The 18,605-nt window shown below is 37.6% G+C and overlaps 1 protein-coding gene across 9 annotated transcripts in view; it reads left to right on the top strand.

The window, feature by feature from the left end:
- LOC148839504 (syntaxin-binding protein 5) overlaps positions 1–18,605 on the top strand; it is a 203,080-nt gene that overhangs the window by 116,853 nt on the left and 67,622 nt on the right. For all 9 annotated transcript variants that reach the window (XM_088927892.1, XM_088927876.1, XM_088927847.1 and 6 more), the window contains exon 8: positions 17,195–17,318. In XM_088927892.1, coding sequence (XP_088784018.1) covers positions 17,195–17,318 — 124 coding nt within the window. The remainder of the gene's footprint in view (positions 1–17,194; positions 17,319–18,605) is intronic.

Raw genomic sequence — 18,605 nt, 5'->3', positions numbered from 1 at the left:
GAAGTCACCAAGTTTGCAAAGCTAATGTTGGGGAACTCTGACCAAAACCTGTCTTGTCCGTTCGGCTTGAAGAAAGTTCAGGTGGGTAGCTGCATCAGCATGCGTAGTCTGCAAAGGAACAAGTAAAAGGTTTATTCCATGCTGAAAAGAGAAGAGAGAAGGCTTCACAGACGAAACGTTGTGTTTTCTCTCTTCTCTTTTCAGCATGGAATAAACCTATTAATTGTTCCGTTGAAGAAAGTTTTTGTTACCTACAGTGGGTATAGAAAGTCACCACCCCCTTTCAAAATTAGTACCTTTTTGTTGTATGACACTCTCAAATAAAAACAAATTAAATTATTTGTTTTTATTTACACACAGCAACCCACATTAGCCAAGTGAAAATAAAATTCTAAAACATTCTGAAAATTAATTAATATTACAACAGTAAAATACTTTATTTGGATATGTGAACACCCCCCTTACAATTGCATTTGGAAGCTTGCTCAGGTAAAACCAATCACTTTACAGATCACACAGCAAACTAATTGTCTCCCACCTGTGATCAATTGTGGTGATTTGAATTCGTTCAGAATAAACTAATACGAATAGCTGTTTCTAGAGGATTCCACTGGTTGGAAAAGTGCATTTCAAAGCAAAGAATCCACTATGGGTGGAAAGGTGCTTTCAAAAGAACTTCGAGATAAAGTTGTGGAAAGGCACAATTCAGGAGAAGGGTATAAAAAGATTTCAAAGGCTTTAAGTATCCCATGGAGCACAGTCAAGACCATCATTAAGAAGTGGAAGGCGTATGGCACTAACCAGACCTTGCCCAAACTGGATGACCAAGCAAGAAGGAGACTGATCAGAGAAGCTACCAAAAGGCCGATGGCAACTTTGAATGAGCTACAGGCCTTTATGGCAAAGACTAGTCATTGTGTGCATGTGACAACAATATCACAAGTGCTCCACAAATCTGGCCTGTATGGGAGGGTGGCAAGAAAAAAGCCACTCCTTATAAAGTCAAGTCTCGTTTGTGTTTTGCTAAATACAGTAGCACCTTAAAGATTCTGCGGCCAAGTGGCAAAAGGTGCTGTGGTTAGATGAGACCAAAATCAAACCTTTTGGCCAGAAAGCAAAACGGTGTGTCTGTCGTAAATCCAATACATCTTACCATCCAAAGAACACAAAGCATGGTGGTGGCAGCATCCTGTTGTGGGGGTGTTTCTCTTCAGCTGGGACTGGGGCACTGGGGAAGATGGATGGTGCAAAACACAGGCAAAAAACCTGCAACACTCAGCCAGGAAGTTGAAAATGGGAAGATGGTTCACCTTTCAACATGAAAGTAACCCAAAGCACACCACCAAAGCAACCGTACAGTGAAGGACAGGAAGGTCTCAAGGTAAATTTTTTCACTCAATTTTTTTGAGTGGCCTAGTTAGAGCCTCGACCTAAATCCCATTGAAAATCTTGGAATGACTTGAAAAGGGCAGTCCATCAATGGTCACCATGCAGTTTGACTGATCTTGAACAATTTTGTAATTAGAAATGGACAAATATTCCTCCTTCTAGGTGTGCAAAGTTTGTAGAGATGTATCCAAACAGACTGTAATTCAAGCAAAAGGTGGTTTCCACCTTAACTCAGGGGGGTGTTCTCTTATCCAACCCAGTTATTCTTTTATTACTTTTTCATTTTTATTTTCTTTTCAGAAATTTTGCTTTCTTTTTTCACTTGGATGTTGCAAGGTACAATTTATAAATAAAACTGGAAAAATTTTATTTGTCTTCTTTTTGGGCTTTAGGTGAGCATTTTGAAAGGGGGTGGTGACTTTCTATACCCACTGTATATTATCATACATGTCATGCTTTAGAATATGAGTGTCATTTCTTACTTGGCATTTAGTTGTCATCATGATAGTCAATAGCTTGAAAAGCAGAATGAAGCTCGTTTACAACAGCAAAAACCAAAGAGGACACTGTTTGATACAAACTGATAAAGTGCATTTTCTTTACACACCCACCAAAATCAATAAATAATAAAATTGTTTATTATACAAAAAACAAAAGATCATTTAAATTTTTAAAATTCTTACAGTACATTATAAATAGAAATAATTGTTTTTCATCTCTACTTGTTTTGTTTAAGAGCCAATTAAAATGAATTATTATTATTTGTCAAAATCAGAAATAATTCACAAACACAAAGTGAGCGTATACCGTAGCAGCATATTAAAGAATATGATTTTGGACCATAAATGCATATTAAAGATATTGACTAGGATGTAGGATGTGTTTCAATTGGATATTTATTAAATTAAATATTGAAAGTAGTTATTGATATAATTAGGTTACATCAATTGTAGGAGCAGATATTTTTTAGTTGCTTCAAGTCTAGTGGTTTCATAATCTGTATTTAAGATTGCATCTTTTTCTTTTTTATGCTTTCACCTCTGTTCAATATACAGTACAGGGTATGTCACATTAGCTGAATTACATTTAATAAATTGATTGCATATTTTCATATATTTTCAACTTAGTGGGGATAGATTTAAAAAAATGAGTATTTGTGGTAGAAACATTAATACTTTTTCCACATCAATAATTACCTTATAATTCCCATATTAGCTCATTTTCTTTTGAAATTTGTGAATTTTAAAAATTAAACATATAACTCATTTGAAACAAAACCTAGTTTAATACTTAAGAGTAATTGTTGATTGAATCCCAATATTCCAACATTTTTCAGCATTTCAAAATCATTTTCCTTAAAATTATTGGAAACCTAATTATATTTAGTTTTCATCAATAGACTCAATGTTACAGTACTTTTGTAACTTCCAAAACTATTTAGTTGAATCCCTTTCTGATCTACAGTACCCCCTTTTCAATCAAATTACTTTTATAGCCTCTAGAGAGAAACCAATGCTTGGTTTCTTATAATTTTATAATCTGATTCATTACTCATATTCTTTTTAACTGCAAAGCATCAGGTACACACATTATTCCATGCTGTAAACAGAAGAAAAGAACACCTGAAAAAGGCTTCAGAGCCGAAATGGCGGTGGCACTGTGGCTAAGGATCTGCGCCTGTGGCTGGAAAGTTGCCGGTTCAAATCCCGCTGCCAGCAGGGGAATCCTGCTCCGTTGGGCCACTGAGCAAGGCCCTTAACCCCAGCTGCTCCAGGGGCGCTGTATAAATGACTGACACTGCGCTCTGACCCCAAGCTTCTCTCTCCCTGTCTGTGTGCCTGTGTCTCATGGACAGCAAGCTGGGGTATGTAAAAAGACAAATTCCTAATACAAGAAATTGTATATGGCTAATAAAGTGATCTTATCTTTTCAGCATGGAATAAACCTTTACTTGTTCATTTGCAGCCTATGCCTGCTTACGTAGCTACCTACTTAAACTACTTCTTTTTAACTGTATAAACTGTAATATTCCTGCTCACATTTCAGATGTGCACAGTATGCTGATTTGTTTTAATGTATATGTTCATTAAAGACTATCAAATGTATTATCCAGAAAGAAATTAACCAATATAAAAAAATGTACTGCTCTCTAACTGTATTCCATAGTGCAGTTCTGTGTTATACTGTATATATTTTATTGCAATCTCTAAAGAAAAGCAAATTAGTCTTCTAATAGTGGACTGCAGTGATATATATATATATGTTGTTTTATATATTGTTACATATTATTTTTCCAATAACCCATATGTAAATTAGCATAATCTTGGATAGAGGTTGAGCCTCTTGCTGTACCTTCCTCTTGTAAATAATACTTGGGCAATAATAATCATATAAAAATTAATTGAATGATAGAATAGTTACATTTAATATATAATTCTCACATAATTGATATTCTTTAGCATCAAAGAAAAATGCCGTACTTGTAGCATTTTGGTATGTGGGCTTTCACATCCAACAAAAAAGTTATGATGAAATAAAAAGGCACTATATGTGAAGGAAGCAACTTGATCATATTAGTTAGTCTACCTGAAGGATGTAAAGGATTATTTTGTTTTTTAAATAATTTTGGTAATTATGAAATCCCGGTGTTAAAGGATGTTTAAAAAAATTTCAGTGAGCAGATTGCTTTTACTGTCAAAATGACACATTAAATCTGTTTAAATGACAACACTACTAAAGTTGATAGAAATTTAGATTGATGTTACCACTGTTTTACATATGATCCTTATGTTCTTTAATTGTTTTACATAGTGATGTTTGGGTGCGATATTGACTGTAATAGTCTTTGCTACTTTTCCCTAATTTTCTGTAGCATGTGTGATTGAAAGCCGACACCTGAGAAGGAACTTGTAATGCCCTTTTAATGTACAAACTGTACTGGTGACTGAAAGCAAAAAAAAAACGGAATGCAGGACAGTCTTCTAGCTTCAGATCGATCACACAAAGTTCACTTCAGCATCCCTTCAGCACCTTGGAAACAAAATCTTTTCCCCAGCCCACAACCCAAACCCAAAAATACTGGCCATATCCTCTTCGTGTCTCCCTGCCTAGTGTTAGGTGAGGAAACAGTAACAGCTAAAATACTGAAGATATTTAATGCTGGATTGTTAGTGTCTCCTAGAAAAAAAAAAGTTTTTTTTAACTTGGCAAGACGGAATGAGGATGATTTTCATTCTCTGAAAAAAATCACATCATTCTCATTTTAATTTTCTTCCAGCTGCAGGGTATTCCATGTTATCAAAACACTAAAAACTGTCTTTTTCAGAGCCAGAATTGTTGTAGAAACCATATACTTTATTTTGATAAATACACGTATGTTTGAAACATTATTACCCTTTGTTCTATTTCTTTTTAAAACATTTTTTGATTTTTTTAGTCTCTTGATCTTTGATTACCTGAGTTGATACAGATTTTAAGATCACTTTATTGGCCATATACAATTTCTTATATTAGGAATTTGTCTTTTCGCTTACTCTCCATAAGACACACAGACAGGGAGAGAAGCTTCAGGTGCTTCAGAGCACAGAGTCAGACATTTACTGTATGTGGCACCCCTGGAGCAGTTGGGGTTTAGGGCCTTCCTCAGGGGCCCAACAGAGTAGGATTCCTCTGCCGGCCGCAGGATACAAACTCGCAACCTTCCAGCCACAGGCACAGATCCTTAGCCACAGAGCCGCCATGTTAGTTTAAGAAATATCATAGTATACTTCCCAGTTAAATTGCTTGTAAGTGTGTAATTTGTGTTTTAGCAAGTGAAAGAAATGTGCTTTGCAGCCTCCAATTGTTCGTAGACATGATCATAGTTTTGAGGTCTGTTACCTAAAAAAGGAAGCAAAAGCAGATGTCTTTTCATAGCTACTGTATGTTTCAAAATGTAAAGTTTTTAGGATATTTTTTTCCGTCCCATAATTCAGTAATAGACAGTAATAATGGGAACAGAATAAATTCCTGATAGGAGCAAGGAGGGATTTTTTTGTGTTTTCAAAATTGTCCAGGGATTAAAAGTGTTTTGTTAATAAGAGGAGCCTACCTGTGGTTATTGGTTGGCCATCATTATTGCACCTCAGATATTTATACAGTACCTACAGTTAATTTCACATGTGCAAGTCTTACATTTTATTCAAGTAAAGCCTGTGAACCAAAATGAACAGAACATTACCCTTTACTTAAAACTCAGATTTTTTTTCTTTAGTGGTTGCTTGGCTGTTTTGGTTACCAGATGTTACTTTCCCTATGTGGACCATATAACTGTTATGCAATTCAAAGCAAAATGTTCAGCAGTTGACAAACAAGTTCTATCCAATGAGAATGCGGGAGAGGTGAAATTGTATCAGTGCTTTTTGTTGTGTTATATAGATACCCAGAGTAGTCTTTTATGGCAACTGGCCTGTTAGTAGTGTAGGTTAAGCCCTGTGGTATAGATATCGGTAGATATCACTGGTTCAGGTCTTGGCAGTGTCATTAGCTGACTTGACTGAGCTTCCCCTACCAGTGGTTGTGTGGGTACCTTGGCTTGCCTTGCAACAGTGGGCCCTGTGGTTTGACAGACACCCATTAGCTTGAAATGTTGTTATTCACCACAGTATCACTTCTCCATTAAATGTAGACCCTACTGCTAACAAAAATAATTTATTCATACTTTTAGACATTTTCTTTCCTGATAGAAATGATGCCATTTTTTCCATCTAATCTGTTAGTCTTTGTCCTGAGTGGGGTGCTGCAAAAGAAGAGTGGAGGTTAATTCAAGTCCCAAATATAAAGAGAAAGAGAAAACAATGTTTTGGCTGTGGTATCTTTTCTGGGAGTTTTTTATTTTTCTTCTTCTCAGCATTGAATTAACTTCCGCCTTTTCCTGTTATGTTTTCTTGTTCTAGGCAGTGATGCACATTCTGGAGTAAATTAGTTTATGTTCCTAATTCCTGCAGAACAATTCCTGCAGTTCCTGCACCACATTTCTGCAGATAGTTTAAAATTGTCATAATTCATAATTAACATTACACTTGTGAATTTCTACCAGGAGCCCATTTTAGATACAGATACAGCTTTTTTGTAATTTTCCTTATGTGATATAGTATTCTAAAACTGTATAAATAATTGTGAGTAATTGTATTTCAACTGGGTTTTAGTAAACATTTTCACATAGCATTTTCTTTGTGTTGTTGGAGGTCATAGGACTTTAGAAGTGGGCAGTGCCTCACCATCTGCAGATGTTTTTTTTTAATGCAAATTCAACATAGATTCTTCGAGTCAAGTGCACTCCACAAACACTGTGCTTCCTGTATGAGTATTTCTAGTTCTGGCAAGATTAGATTTATGATGTCTGTCAAAAAGCAGAAAATGAACCGTCAGTGCCATTTCTTTGCTGTTTCACTGTATCACTATCTAGATTTAGCTGATTGGGAAAAGAATAGTATATCAAAGCAAGCAAGCAAAAAACAAGCTTACGTATTCATTATGTAACTATTCCGAATCCAGCCCACAGTATCTCTCTCCTTCAATTTCACCACCTAGTCCACTCAATATAGTTTAAATTCTAAAGGGAGGTTATAATTGAAAGAAAAATTATAACTCATTGTAACCCTTGAAATAATGAATTGTTTTAAACAAAGTACTACTACTATACTTCTTGTAATGTTTTATATACATACAAAGTGAGGGTTAAATTCAGTGGAAAGTTAATGACTGAAAATCTGCAACCTTTTTACCTAGTAGCCAAATTACAAACGTTGAACAAGGTTGGGCCTGGTCCATACTGACATTGGAGACTCAAAGGGAAACCAGGTTATTGCTGCAAGTGAAATTGGCAGAGCAGTAGGTGACACTTCCCTCAAGACCAGAATTTCCAAACAGCACCCCACTATGGTAACCAAAAACTCTGTACAGTAGGAAATGCTTTCTTTTGAAAGAAAGTCCTGACATGAAATAAAATAAAAAAAAGAAACCACAACAAAACACCCCTTTCCATCCCCACCTAAAATGGCAACCCACCCCTGAGGTGAGTAAAACACCTCATTAAAAAAACTAAAACTGCATCAATAATAGGAATAGAAAACATATAACATGCTGTATATACAAAACTAAAATAATGATTTAAGATGTTTGCTGACTCCCATGATTGGATTCCCCAGACCCTTTTTGAAAGAACAGGATTGTTAACCTGGTATCTTGGCTAAAATCAACTATGACTTTGTTCTGTATGGCCTCACTAAACTTTTTTAACTTCAGCTAATAAAGTAATTTCAAATTTTTTTTTGCCTGAACTGTTGTGTGGTGAAACTGCAAGCACATGATGGCGCCACACGTCACCCAGGTGCTTGCTGCACTTTAGTAGTGAATGAAGTAGGTCTCTTATACTGTATGTAAAGCACTTTGGGTTTCTTTGCTTTTGGGGAGTTCAAGTTTCAGAGTAAACATGTAGTTCATCAAAACCAAAAATAACATTGCAGAGTGTGGAAGCCCTTGTCTGCTGTAGATCAACTGTTTGATGGGCCTGTGAATTTACAATAGAAGCCAGATTTAACAGATAAAATATATATACAGGTGCTTTTGCTGGTTTTATGTATCAGCAGAGCATCCACTTTATGTTCTGACAAATACATTTACTGATGTTAATTTATTTATGCTGCTAATTGTACTTGTCTCTCTTTCCTATGGGGGTGATTTGTGATGCTGGTCTCCCGCAAGAGAACACAAGTTTTAGTTATGGATTAGCAGTGTAATTGGTCTCTCAAAACTAGGGACTATGTGCTGAAGACCTCTGTGGCTCTTTAATGTGCTGTTCTCCCATAGATGTTTACTTCAAAACTTGAAATCCCACAAAACAATCCATCATTATAAGGCTTTAACTTCTTTTGTCAGCTTCATAAGATGTTAAAGAGGGCAAGAAACAGCCTGTATATTTATTTTTGATTAGCCTTTAGAAATATTTGATTGGCTTTCATGGATAAAGGGATAGACTGATATTTAGTGAATTTTAGGAATATTCTGTCAGTACCAACAGACCCCTAGAAACTAACAGAAAAAAAACATGACTGGCACCTGTTAAATGTTCGACTGAGTCTGTTAGTGTCAAATAGCTAAAACATTTTTGCTTAAACAATTTTCCAGATTGAAGTGCAAAGTAACAAGCATGTTGAGTGCTGTCACTTTATGAAAGCTCTCATTTCCATGGGACTTCAGAATAAGAGCAATGACACCCCTCCTTAATTGAACCACTCTCCCCAGCAGTTATTCATCAGGAGCCTGTAGTGCTTTTTGTTTCACCATTCTTAAATTAATTTTTTGGCAAGAAAGCTAACTACCCGTGAGCTGGGCTGATAAGGCTACATTTCAAGCTGGCCAGTGACAGACACGGCCTTGATTCATGCCTATTTGTGACCAGTAATGTTCAGTTTTGCCTTGTTTGGTATATTATACAAGATCCCACATCAAAGTATGTTTTCTGGTTGACTGATAGACTTATTGCTGTATAAATAAGGATTTTCAGAAATATTTCTGTTATTAACAGGCAGACTGGCAAAAAAAAATTGAATCATAGCAGAAAGGGCAAGAGTTATGAAAATTCCATATCCTTCTTTTTTCTGTTTCACATACACTACGGTACTACCCATTTTTGTTTTGCCTGCCACTGTAAATCTGAAGGACTATTGTTTTATTGAGAGATCTCTTTTTAAAATTTTTTTTTTGTTTGTTTTGTTTGACCATGATTTGTTTGACCATGATTACGTTTTTCACAAAGAGCACTTCTTCATAGCTACCAGCTACAGGTGTTCATTGAGATGTAGTTCCCAGTACAGTGATACTGTAAAAACATTCATTTTTATGCATAGTACATTACTACAAGCTTTGTGAAATATTCACAATATGCATAAAAGTGACAGCTGTGATGTTAACCCATCATCAATAGTGCTGGTTGACAACATGTATAACTGTTATTATGCTATGTTATCTTATTAAGGTTTTTTTGGTGTTTTTTGGTGTGTGGAAAATAGAAGCAGTTCTAAATAGTTATTTAAAAAAAGTTTATTTTTTGCTGTCTCTTGCTGTCTCTTATTGTGTCAGCTATTAAATGTGATTCTAAAGTGGAGGGAGGAGTCTTAGGATTCCTCCTACTCTAGCCCTACTCCTTAGGACTGTATTAGCAGGAGGGTTTTAAAATACATAGCAATCACAGCTGTATCACTGTCTCTCTTTCCTAGCATTAATCCCGCATCAGCAGGGTCCGCTTGTCGGCACACCAGTCTCCACCAGTCTCCTGAGAATATAGTCCCTCGTTGCTATGCAACGCAGAAACACAGCCACAAGTAACTAGCAAAGAGAAGACATTAGCTAGCCAATATGATAAAGGAATAAATGACTTTTTTTGTTTATTTCTTTAGCACATTTATTTGAACATTTCCATCGATTGTACAAGCACTGAAAAACTGTCCAATCCCTTGTTCGTCAGGCATTTTCTTTTACTATAACAGACATAAAAACTCCCTTGCTTTTAACAGAGCGTTTCATAATTTCTAAGAACAAAAATGATTTAAACTGCGACACTTATCATTATACAACAAAATAAATTAAATTTTAAGAAGTATCTTAAAGAACGCTCAGACCAAACATTTTTAAAAAAAGAAAACGAGAGCTCAAAATATCACAAGGATCCTCAAGATCACAGCAAAGACAACAGAAAAAGATATGTGTATCAGATACATGAGAATCCAAGCTTTTTTACCTGCGCTAAGAAGTAGTCTTTAAAATTTCTTCATCACACAGTGAAGTTAAAATTCCGGGGTGTGCGTATATTAGAGAATATAGGACTTCTTCGAATGTGTGTCAGCCAATCAGATTTCAGGACTGGAATTATCCGTTTTATAATAGGGAATATAGTATGGAATCACGTATCTAAAGAAATTAATAATTATATTAATCAAAGGATCTAAATATCTAAAAATATGTATCTATATAGCAGGTAGTATTACTGTATTCCACTTTCTTTGTAAACACGGAAAAACAGATTCACAACGCGAAGCTGTGTCACTCTTCTGTGTAAAAAAAAAAGTTTGAACACCCTGTTTTTAATAAGCTGCTGAGTAAAGAATAGGAATGTTCCTGTTGTCAGTCTTTACCGAAGATATCACTAATAGTATTAATAATGAATGACCTTGGACAAGCTGTAAACTCAAAGTATTACCCTGGTCCACATTCTTAGTAATCGTCTTTGTAAACTAAAAGACTTTATTTTTTCACGATATAAAGTTTTCACGAAACCTCCTCGAGTTGTGAGAACACTTGCTTTGTGTATACAGCACATTGTGAATGTTTTCACAGCCTTCACTTTGTTGTTATTCAATTTATAGAATATTCTTATGTCCATATCTTCGCAAGGGAATCAGTGCGAATTGTAATACTAATTAAATGACCGCAGGCACTTTCCACCTCCTCTACATTCTCAGAGTAGAATAGGCTAACCTTCTAATGAAAGACAGTCCACCCTCCCGCACGGACAGGAAAAGTGCCCGCAGGAAGGCGGTATGGTCAGTAACAGTAAACAGTTTTAACTGCACTGCATCGGAGAGAATACCATAGCGCGTTTTTTTTACTCCCTGGCGGAAACGAGCTTCCATAAGAATCAGTATAGCTTCTGGGAAATACATTTTTCCTGCATTAAAGTTTAAATCGTTTAGAGTGCCCTAAATTACAAACTCCAAGCATTTCATTTTGAGCTAAAGACCCTCACACCTGAAGAAGGATTCATGAAACGTAGCAGGCTGACGCGGCTGACACTCCTCCATACGCTCAAGTGAAAAATTAACTCACACCTGGGATTCAATTAATTAGGGTTATTAATTATTAGAGTTCATAAAGCCTGAATTATGTACTATGCCTACGTCTGCGAAACACCTTTGCTAGTTAATGCTACAGTACTTCACTTTCTCGGGCGTGATTTTTTTAGGCAAAAACCAGGCTATCAGGTTTTGTGATCTTCCTAAGATTGTTAAGCGCAGTGTCAAAATTTTTCCATATGAAAGGATTCATATGAAAGGCAGTGATGTCACCATCCTGAGGCGTGTGTGGTAGATCTGTGATGTGGTTGAGTGTGAATTGTGGTGACCCTCTGATTTGCGAAAAGACCATGTTCAAAAAATCCTACAAAGAGAATTAAAGTTTCACACATCAAGGCATGTCTGTGAAAGGTCAATAGGCCTGCCTAGTGTGCACAAATGGTGCAGTGTGCTGGCAGCTGTGTGGTGTGACGCAGTGGTGGCCGGGCACAGTGAGGTGCGCTGACAGCTGTGTGACGCAGTGGTGCCCGGGCACGGTGAGGTGCGCTGGCAGCTGTGTGACGCAGTGGTGGCCTGGCACAGTGAGGTGCGCTGGCAGCTGTGTGACGCAGTGGTGGCTGGGCACGGTGCAGTGCGCTGGCAGCTGTGTGGTGTGACGCAGTAGTGGCGGGGCACGGTGAGGTGCACTGGCAGCTGTGTGATGCAGTGGTGGCCTGGCACAGTGAGGTGTGCTGGAAGCTGTGTGACGCAGTGGTGGCCGGGCACGGTGCAGTGCACTGGCAGCTGTGTGGTGTGACGCAGTGGTGGCCGGGCACGGTGTGGTGCACTGGCAGCTGTGTGATGCAGTGGTGGCCGGGCACGGTGCAGTGTGCTGGCAGCTGTGTGGTATGACGCAGTGGTGGCCAGGCACCGTGAGGTGCGCTGGCGGTGGCATTGGGCCAACCTTGCCCGCAGAACAAGGCTAAAGGTGCTTTTATATAACCCCTTTAAAGGTGGCTTCTCAAAGCGCTTTACAGAATAACAACTGATGAAACAACAGTGGCTGGGGGTTGAAAATACCTGTGAAACTGGTTTGTTTACAAACAATGTAGACGCAGAGACTCAGATAGTAGCAATAGCAATTAGCGATAGCAATATTATGGACACTCAATTGACTTTTAAAAAAAAAAAACTTTTTTTGACAGCTGGTTTTTGTTGACAGTTTGACACAAGTTTATCAGCTAACACCTAGCTTTCTTAACGCGAGAAGTACTACTGTAAGTAAGTACTATAAGTACTTACTGTACTGTACTTAAGTACTACTGTAAGTAGTACTACTGTAAGCAAAAAAAGGGGTTTTGGAGGGGGGGGATATTCTGACAACAAGTGATTATAAGACGATCTGTCAAAGTGCAATGAAATACAATATGCTGGACAGTATGCTTCTCAAAGTGCTTTACAGGATAATAACAACAATAACAACAACAATTTCAGTTCTGGGAGGAAGAATATTATCAATATTATTAATAATAATAAACTTTATTTTATATAACGCCTTTAAAGGTGGCTTCTCAAAGCGCTTTACAGGATAACAACTGATGAAACAACTGTGGCTGGGGGTTGAAAATACCTGTGAAACTGGTTTGTTTACAAACAATGTAGACACAGAGACTCAGATAGTAGCAAAACCAATTAGCAATAGCAAAATAGCAATATTATGGACACTCAATTGACTTTTTTTGACAGCTGGTTTTTGTTGACAGCTTGACACAAGTTTATCAGTGAAAAGACCAAGGGCATTTTTCCTCCTCCCTACATTCTCAGAGTAGAATAGAATTTATTATTAGCACAATTTATTACAGTGTTAAATTTTATATTATTGACTACTAATAGTTTATGCTAACACCTAACTTTCTTAACGCGAGAAGTACTGCCAAGCACCTCCTCCATTCCCCCACAATCATGGCCGCTACAGCTACAACCCCCAACAGCTACTCACCCCCCCCCATCCCCCACAGCTGCCATTCTCCAACACCTCCGCCATTAACACCTGCAGCACTGAAAGTGCTATGAGAACCATCCCCCAGGCCAGGCTGACCATCACGGCTGACCAGGTGAAGAGGGAGCTGAAGAGGCTGCACCAGGGTAAGGACCAGACGATGTCTGTCCCAGAGTTCTGAGGGCCTGTGCTGATCAGCTGAGCGGAGTGCTCCAGCGACTGTTCAACCTGAGCCTGCGCTTGGAGAAAGTCCCTGTGCTCTGGAAGACATCATGCCTGGTCCCTGTACCAAAGAAAGGGCGCCCCTCTGTCCTCAATGACTACAGACCAGTTGCACTGACTTCTCACATCATAAAGACACTGGAGAGGCTGGTCTTATCCCATCCCACTGGACACCCTACATTTCGCCTACCAGCCCAGTGTTGGTGTGGAGGATGCAATTATCTACATGCTGCAAAGGGCCTACTCACACCTGGACAGGGCTGGCAACACCGTAAGGATAATGTTTTTCGACTTCTCCAGTGCCTTCAATACCATCCAGCCCTTACTTCTAAGGAGGAAGCTGGAGGAGATGTAAGTCGGTGCCTCCATAATCTCGTGGATCACTGACTACCTGACAGGCAGACCACAGTCTGTGAGACTTCAGAACTGTGTATCTGAACAGGTAGTGAGTAACACAGGGGCTCCTCAGGGGATGGTTCTTTCTCCATTCCTCTTCACCCTCTATACTTCGGACTTTAAGTACAACTCAAAGTCATGCCACCTGCAGAAGTTCTCAGATGACTCTGCAATTGTGGGATGTATCAAGGGTGGGCAGGAGGAGGAGTACAGAGGACTGGTCACCAGCTTTGTGGAGTGGTGTGGGGAGAACCACTTGAAACTGAATGTAACAAAGACAAAGGAGCTGGTGGTAGATTTCAGGAGGAAAAAGATCAAACCTACTCCTGTCTACATCCATGGGAGTGGTGTGGAGCTGGTAGACTCGTACAAGTACCTGGGAGTCCACATCAACGATAGACTGGAATGGTCTAAGAACATCGAGGCCATCTATAAGAAGGGACAGAGCCGACTTTACTTCTTGAGGAGGCTCAGGTCCTTCAATGTATGTAGTAAGATGCTACATATGTTCTATCAGTCGGTGGTAGCGAGCGCCATTTTCTACGCAGTGGTATGCTGGGGCCCTGGGATTAGAGCAGTGGATTCTAAAAGGCTGAACAAGCTCATCAGGAGAGCAAGCTCTGTCATTGGGTCTGACCCGGACCCCTTGGAGGTAGTGGCTGAGGAGAATGGTGTCCAAACTAGAGGCCATCATGGACAACGTCTCCCATCCCCTCTATGACAGGTTTGTAGAAATGAAGAGCATGTTCAGCAATAGAATGATTCATCCACGGTGCGACAGGGAGTGCTACAAGAGGTCATTCTTGCCTTCTGCCATAAGACTGTACAACGCATCCACCTTGCGTCTTGGCAGAGGCAACATTGACAATGACCTGTTTCTGGACTGAACAGTAAACTGCTACATCTGTTCTTTTTCTTTTCCCGTTTACAACCGTTTTTTATGCAATATATGCCAGGGACCCGTGCAATATATCTATATTTATATTTACATCTATATTTATATTTATATGTGCAATACGATTTTTCTGCGTACTGTTCTGTTCTAGTTTGTTCTTTGTGTGTTCTGGACTGTAAGTAACTCTTTTAGTGCACCCTCACTGTACTGATTGTATTGTATGTATTGTATTATTATTATTGTATCATTCGTTACACTGTGGCTGTGTTGTCTGTGTTAAGCTGCTGTTGCACTGCAATTTCCCTCACGGGATCAATAAGGTATCTACTGTAAGTAAGTACCGTAAGTACTTACTGTACTGTACTTAAGTACTACTGTAAGTAGTACTGCTGTAAGCAAAAAAAAGGGGTTTTGGGGGGGGAGTGTCTTTCGCTGGAAGACTTGCCCCCTTCTACTTTGAAAATACCTGTGAAACCGGTTTAATTCGTCACAGCCAGCACTCCCGCAGAGAGTGGTGAAAACCACGCAGCACCAGGCAAATGCACATTAATGTTGGGCTTTTGGGCTCAGGTGGATTTGCGCCCTACAGTTCAACCTGCCTTTAAAGGTACTATATAAAATAGTTGATTATTAATTTGCTGGACAGAGAGGTGAACATTATTATGCAGAAGACAAAGATAATTTACGTTGCATTGTCAGACATTTAATTAAACACGGGTTTGCGATTTAAATGGAAATGGGGGTGACGGGAACTCTTAATCTAAATAAAAATAAAATAAAACAGGTTTCGATAGTTAATAACCACTATTTATGTGCGAAACACGAGTGATTTTTCTTCCTCCTGATCAGCTTAGAAATCTGTGTACGCTGTAAGGTTTTTACCTCTTAATTAAACGTTTAAAATACACGTTTCGAATAGAAACAACATATTCTGTTGTCTTCCTGGTATGTAGAACAGATCAGCAGGTCTTTTTTCCCCAATCAGAGGTGTGTCAGATGGTGTCAGCCAATCACCATTCTGAAGCTGTGCCGTAATCTCTGGTATAGGCACACCTCAGAATTTTGACTTTTTACTGTGTGATAAATTTTAAAGACTACTTCTTAGCATAGATAAGAAAGCGTAGATAAAAAAAGCTTGGATTCTCGTGTATCTGATACACATATCTTTTTCTCTGCAGTCTTTGTTGTGCTCTTGAGGATCCTTGTGATATTTTGAGCCCTGGTTGAATGATAAGTGTCGCAGTTTAAATCATTTTTGTTGTTAGAAATTATGAAATGCTCTATTAAAAGCAAGGGAGTTTTTATGTCTGTTATAGTAAAAGAAAATGCCTGACGAACTAGGGATTGGACAGTTTTTCAGTGCTTGTACAATCGATGGAAATGTTCAAATAAATGTGCTAAAGAAATAAACAAAAAAAGTCATTTATTCTTTTATCATATTGGCTAGCTAATGTCCTGTCATTGTTAGTTAGATCAACAAAATGCTGCGGTGTTACTTTTTGTCAATGAAAAAATAAAGTATTTTCTTTTGAAATGACAGTTGCAAATAATGTGGACCAGCGTAATACTTTGAGTTTACAGCTTGTCCAAGGTCATTCACTATTAATACTATTAGTAATATCTTCGGTAAAGGCTTTGATGCATAAAATATTTCTGCGTAATTGAAATATTTATGATAAAGGTAAGTTGTGTACTTTTGCCCAACTGAGCAATCTTGGTTTCATAAAATATACCAACTTTTTAATGACTGATGATTAACATGCTGTAATACACAGTTTAAATGTATAAGCTCAAATGCTGTACATGAGAGGTTAAGCTTTATTGGCTCCTCCTGGCGGTTTTACAAGGTGATTCCGGATACTTTCCGGTATGACGTCAAATGACGTGTTACACCGCGTCATACCGCGTTTTGATGCGACACGCCCACCACGTTGTACTGTGGCGTACCCCACGCGTTTTGAATGGCTGCATCTGTATGCAGCGTTTCAAATGATATTGCCATCAGTACTGCATTAATTTGTATGCTTCATGATAAAAGAATACATTGGGCTGTATGAAAAGATAATTTAAATATGTCATCAGTACTTTTAAGAATGAAACAAAACTTATTAGAAACACTAAAAGCTCACTTGAAAGACACTAGCTTTTAATATTTGTCTTTTTGCAAGGAGGCAGAAATTTGTTTCATAAATGTTTAATGTTTTGTTTGAGAAATATGTTTGGTAATATAGGTTTTTGTAAGTTGATTAAAATACCACTTCTACAGTATGTATAGTATTTGCTCCATTTTTAAGTTAGACATGATCTTATCTAACTACCATTAGCTTTAGGAAACATGTTTTGTCATCCTGTATACTTTTTGTTTATGGTCGTGCCTTCTCTGGGGTTTGTTATTGTATGGGTAAGATCTTAAACGTCAGTCTTCCTACAACCTACTAATGGTATTTCAAAAAGCAGAATCCATGTTTGTTTATTTTTTTCTAGGCTATTCACTCTGTGGCCTGGCATCATGAAGGAAAGCAGTTCATCTGCAGCCACTCAGATGGCACTTTGACCATCTGGAATGTAAAAAATCCTGCTAAACCTGCACAGATAATCACACCACATGGTAAGAACAAAAAGAAATCTATGCTGCTTCCTTTAACTTGGTTATGCTGTACTCTTGTGTTCATTTGAATTATTTTGTGTCTCCTTTAGGCCTGAAGGCAAAGTTACCCTTTTGTTGTAAATTTTTCAATTTGAGTTAATTGTTTCTAGAATGACAAAGATGTAAAAAAGCATTTTCCATTCAACATGAATTGGTAAGATTTAGCTGTGCACAGACTGTCAGTCTCGACTGTTTGGGAATCTTACAGAACTCGTGAGAGATAATATTAGTATACGGTGAACTGTTTGCATTGCAGGGTTGTGCAAAACCATTAGAAGAGTGCCTTGTATAGAAGGGTTTGTTTTTAATAAAATACAGTACTAACCCTGAACAAAACAACCAGACATATGCAGCTTCATTTGTAAACAAGATCTTAACCCTTATGAAATGTTAAAAGTGAGCTTTAGAAAAGTGCCATCATCCTTTTCTAATGCTTAGGATATAATATCCTAATGATTCAGATTGAATCCTAAAATTACACCAATAGCAGATTGGTGAAGAAAAAGTGCCAGAAGAACATATACAAATATTTCTTAGACAATATTTAATTAAATACTTAGCATTTTCAAAGGCACTCTAAGACACACACAAAAGCATTGTTAATTAATTAATAATTAAATGTGAACTGTGCAATGTTCACATTTAATTATGTTACTAAGACTGAACTTGTTTGTTATGTAAGTTTTTTTGTTAATGTGCAGAATACAAAACAAAAATTCAAATTAATAGTAGTAATTCCTAAATGCATTGTGTTGACCTTTTTAATTTTCTTCTCAATGTATTTTAGAAAAATATCTTTAATTAAAATACCCAAAACCTGACAATTTCTTTATAATCTTAAATAATCTTAAACAAAATAAATTGTGGGTAACAGGTTTTATAGCTGGAATCTGTGGTGGCATTATGTTTTTGTCCACCTTTGTTGTTTTTTAGGCTTAAAAAGTGGGCAGGAACCTCTTTGATTTCACTAACTTTCTGTAATTAAGAAACAGAAAATGTTTTTTCATACTAAAACAAAAGATGCAGTAATTACAAATTATCATAAAAATGCAGTTACTAAAATGTATGTGTAATAGAAGGCAGTGCTTGGATACCCAAATAAATTACTACACTTCCTGAACAAAAACTATTACAGGCATGATATCCATCATCTTAAGCATTAATCCTTTTCTTGGGGTGTTCAAGTCTTTGAAACTGACTTCTGTTTTTGGTTTTGTGTTTTGTTTTCAAATTTCTGCCTAGAACTAA

The sequence above is a fragment of the Atractosteus spatula genome, chromosome 2 (genome assembly GCF_055471065.1).
Source record: "Atractosteus spatula isolate fAtrSpa1 chromosome 2, fAtrSpa1.hap1, whole genome shotgun sequence".
Taxonomy (NCBI): Eukaryota; Metazoa; Chordata; class Actinopteri; order Semionotiformes; family Lepisosteidae; genus Atractosteus; species Atractosteus spatula.
The sequence above is the reverse complement of the archived record's forward strand: the minus strand, read 5'-3'. Positions and strand labels throughout refer to the sequence as shown.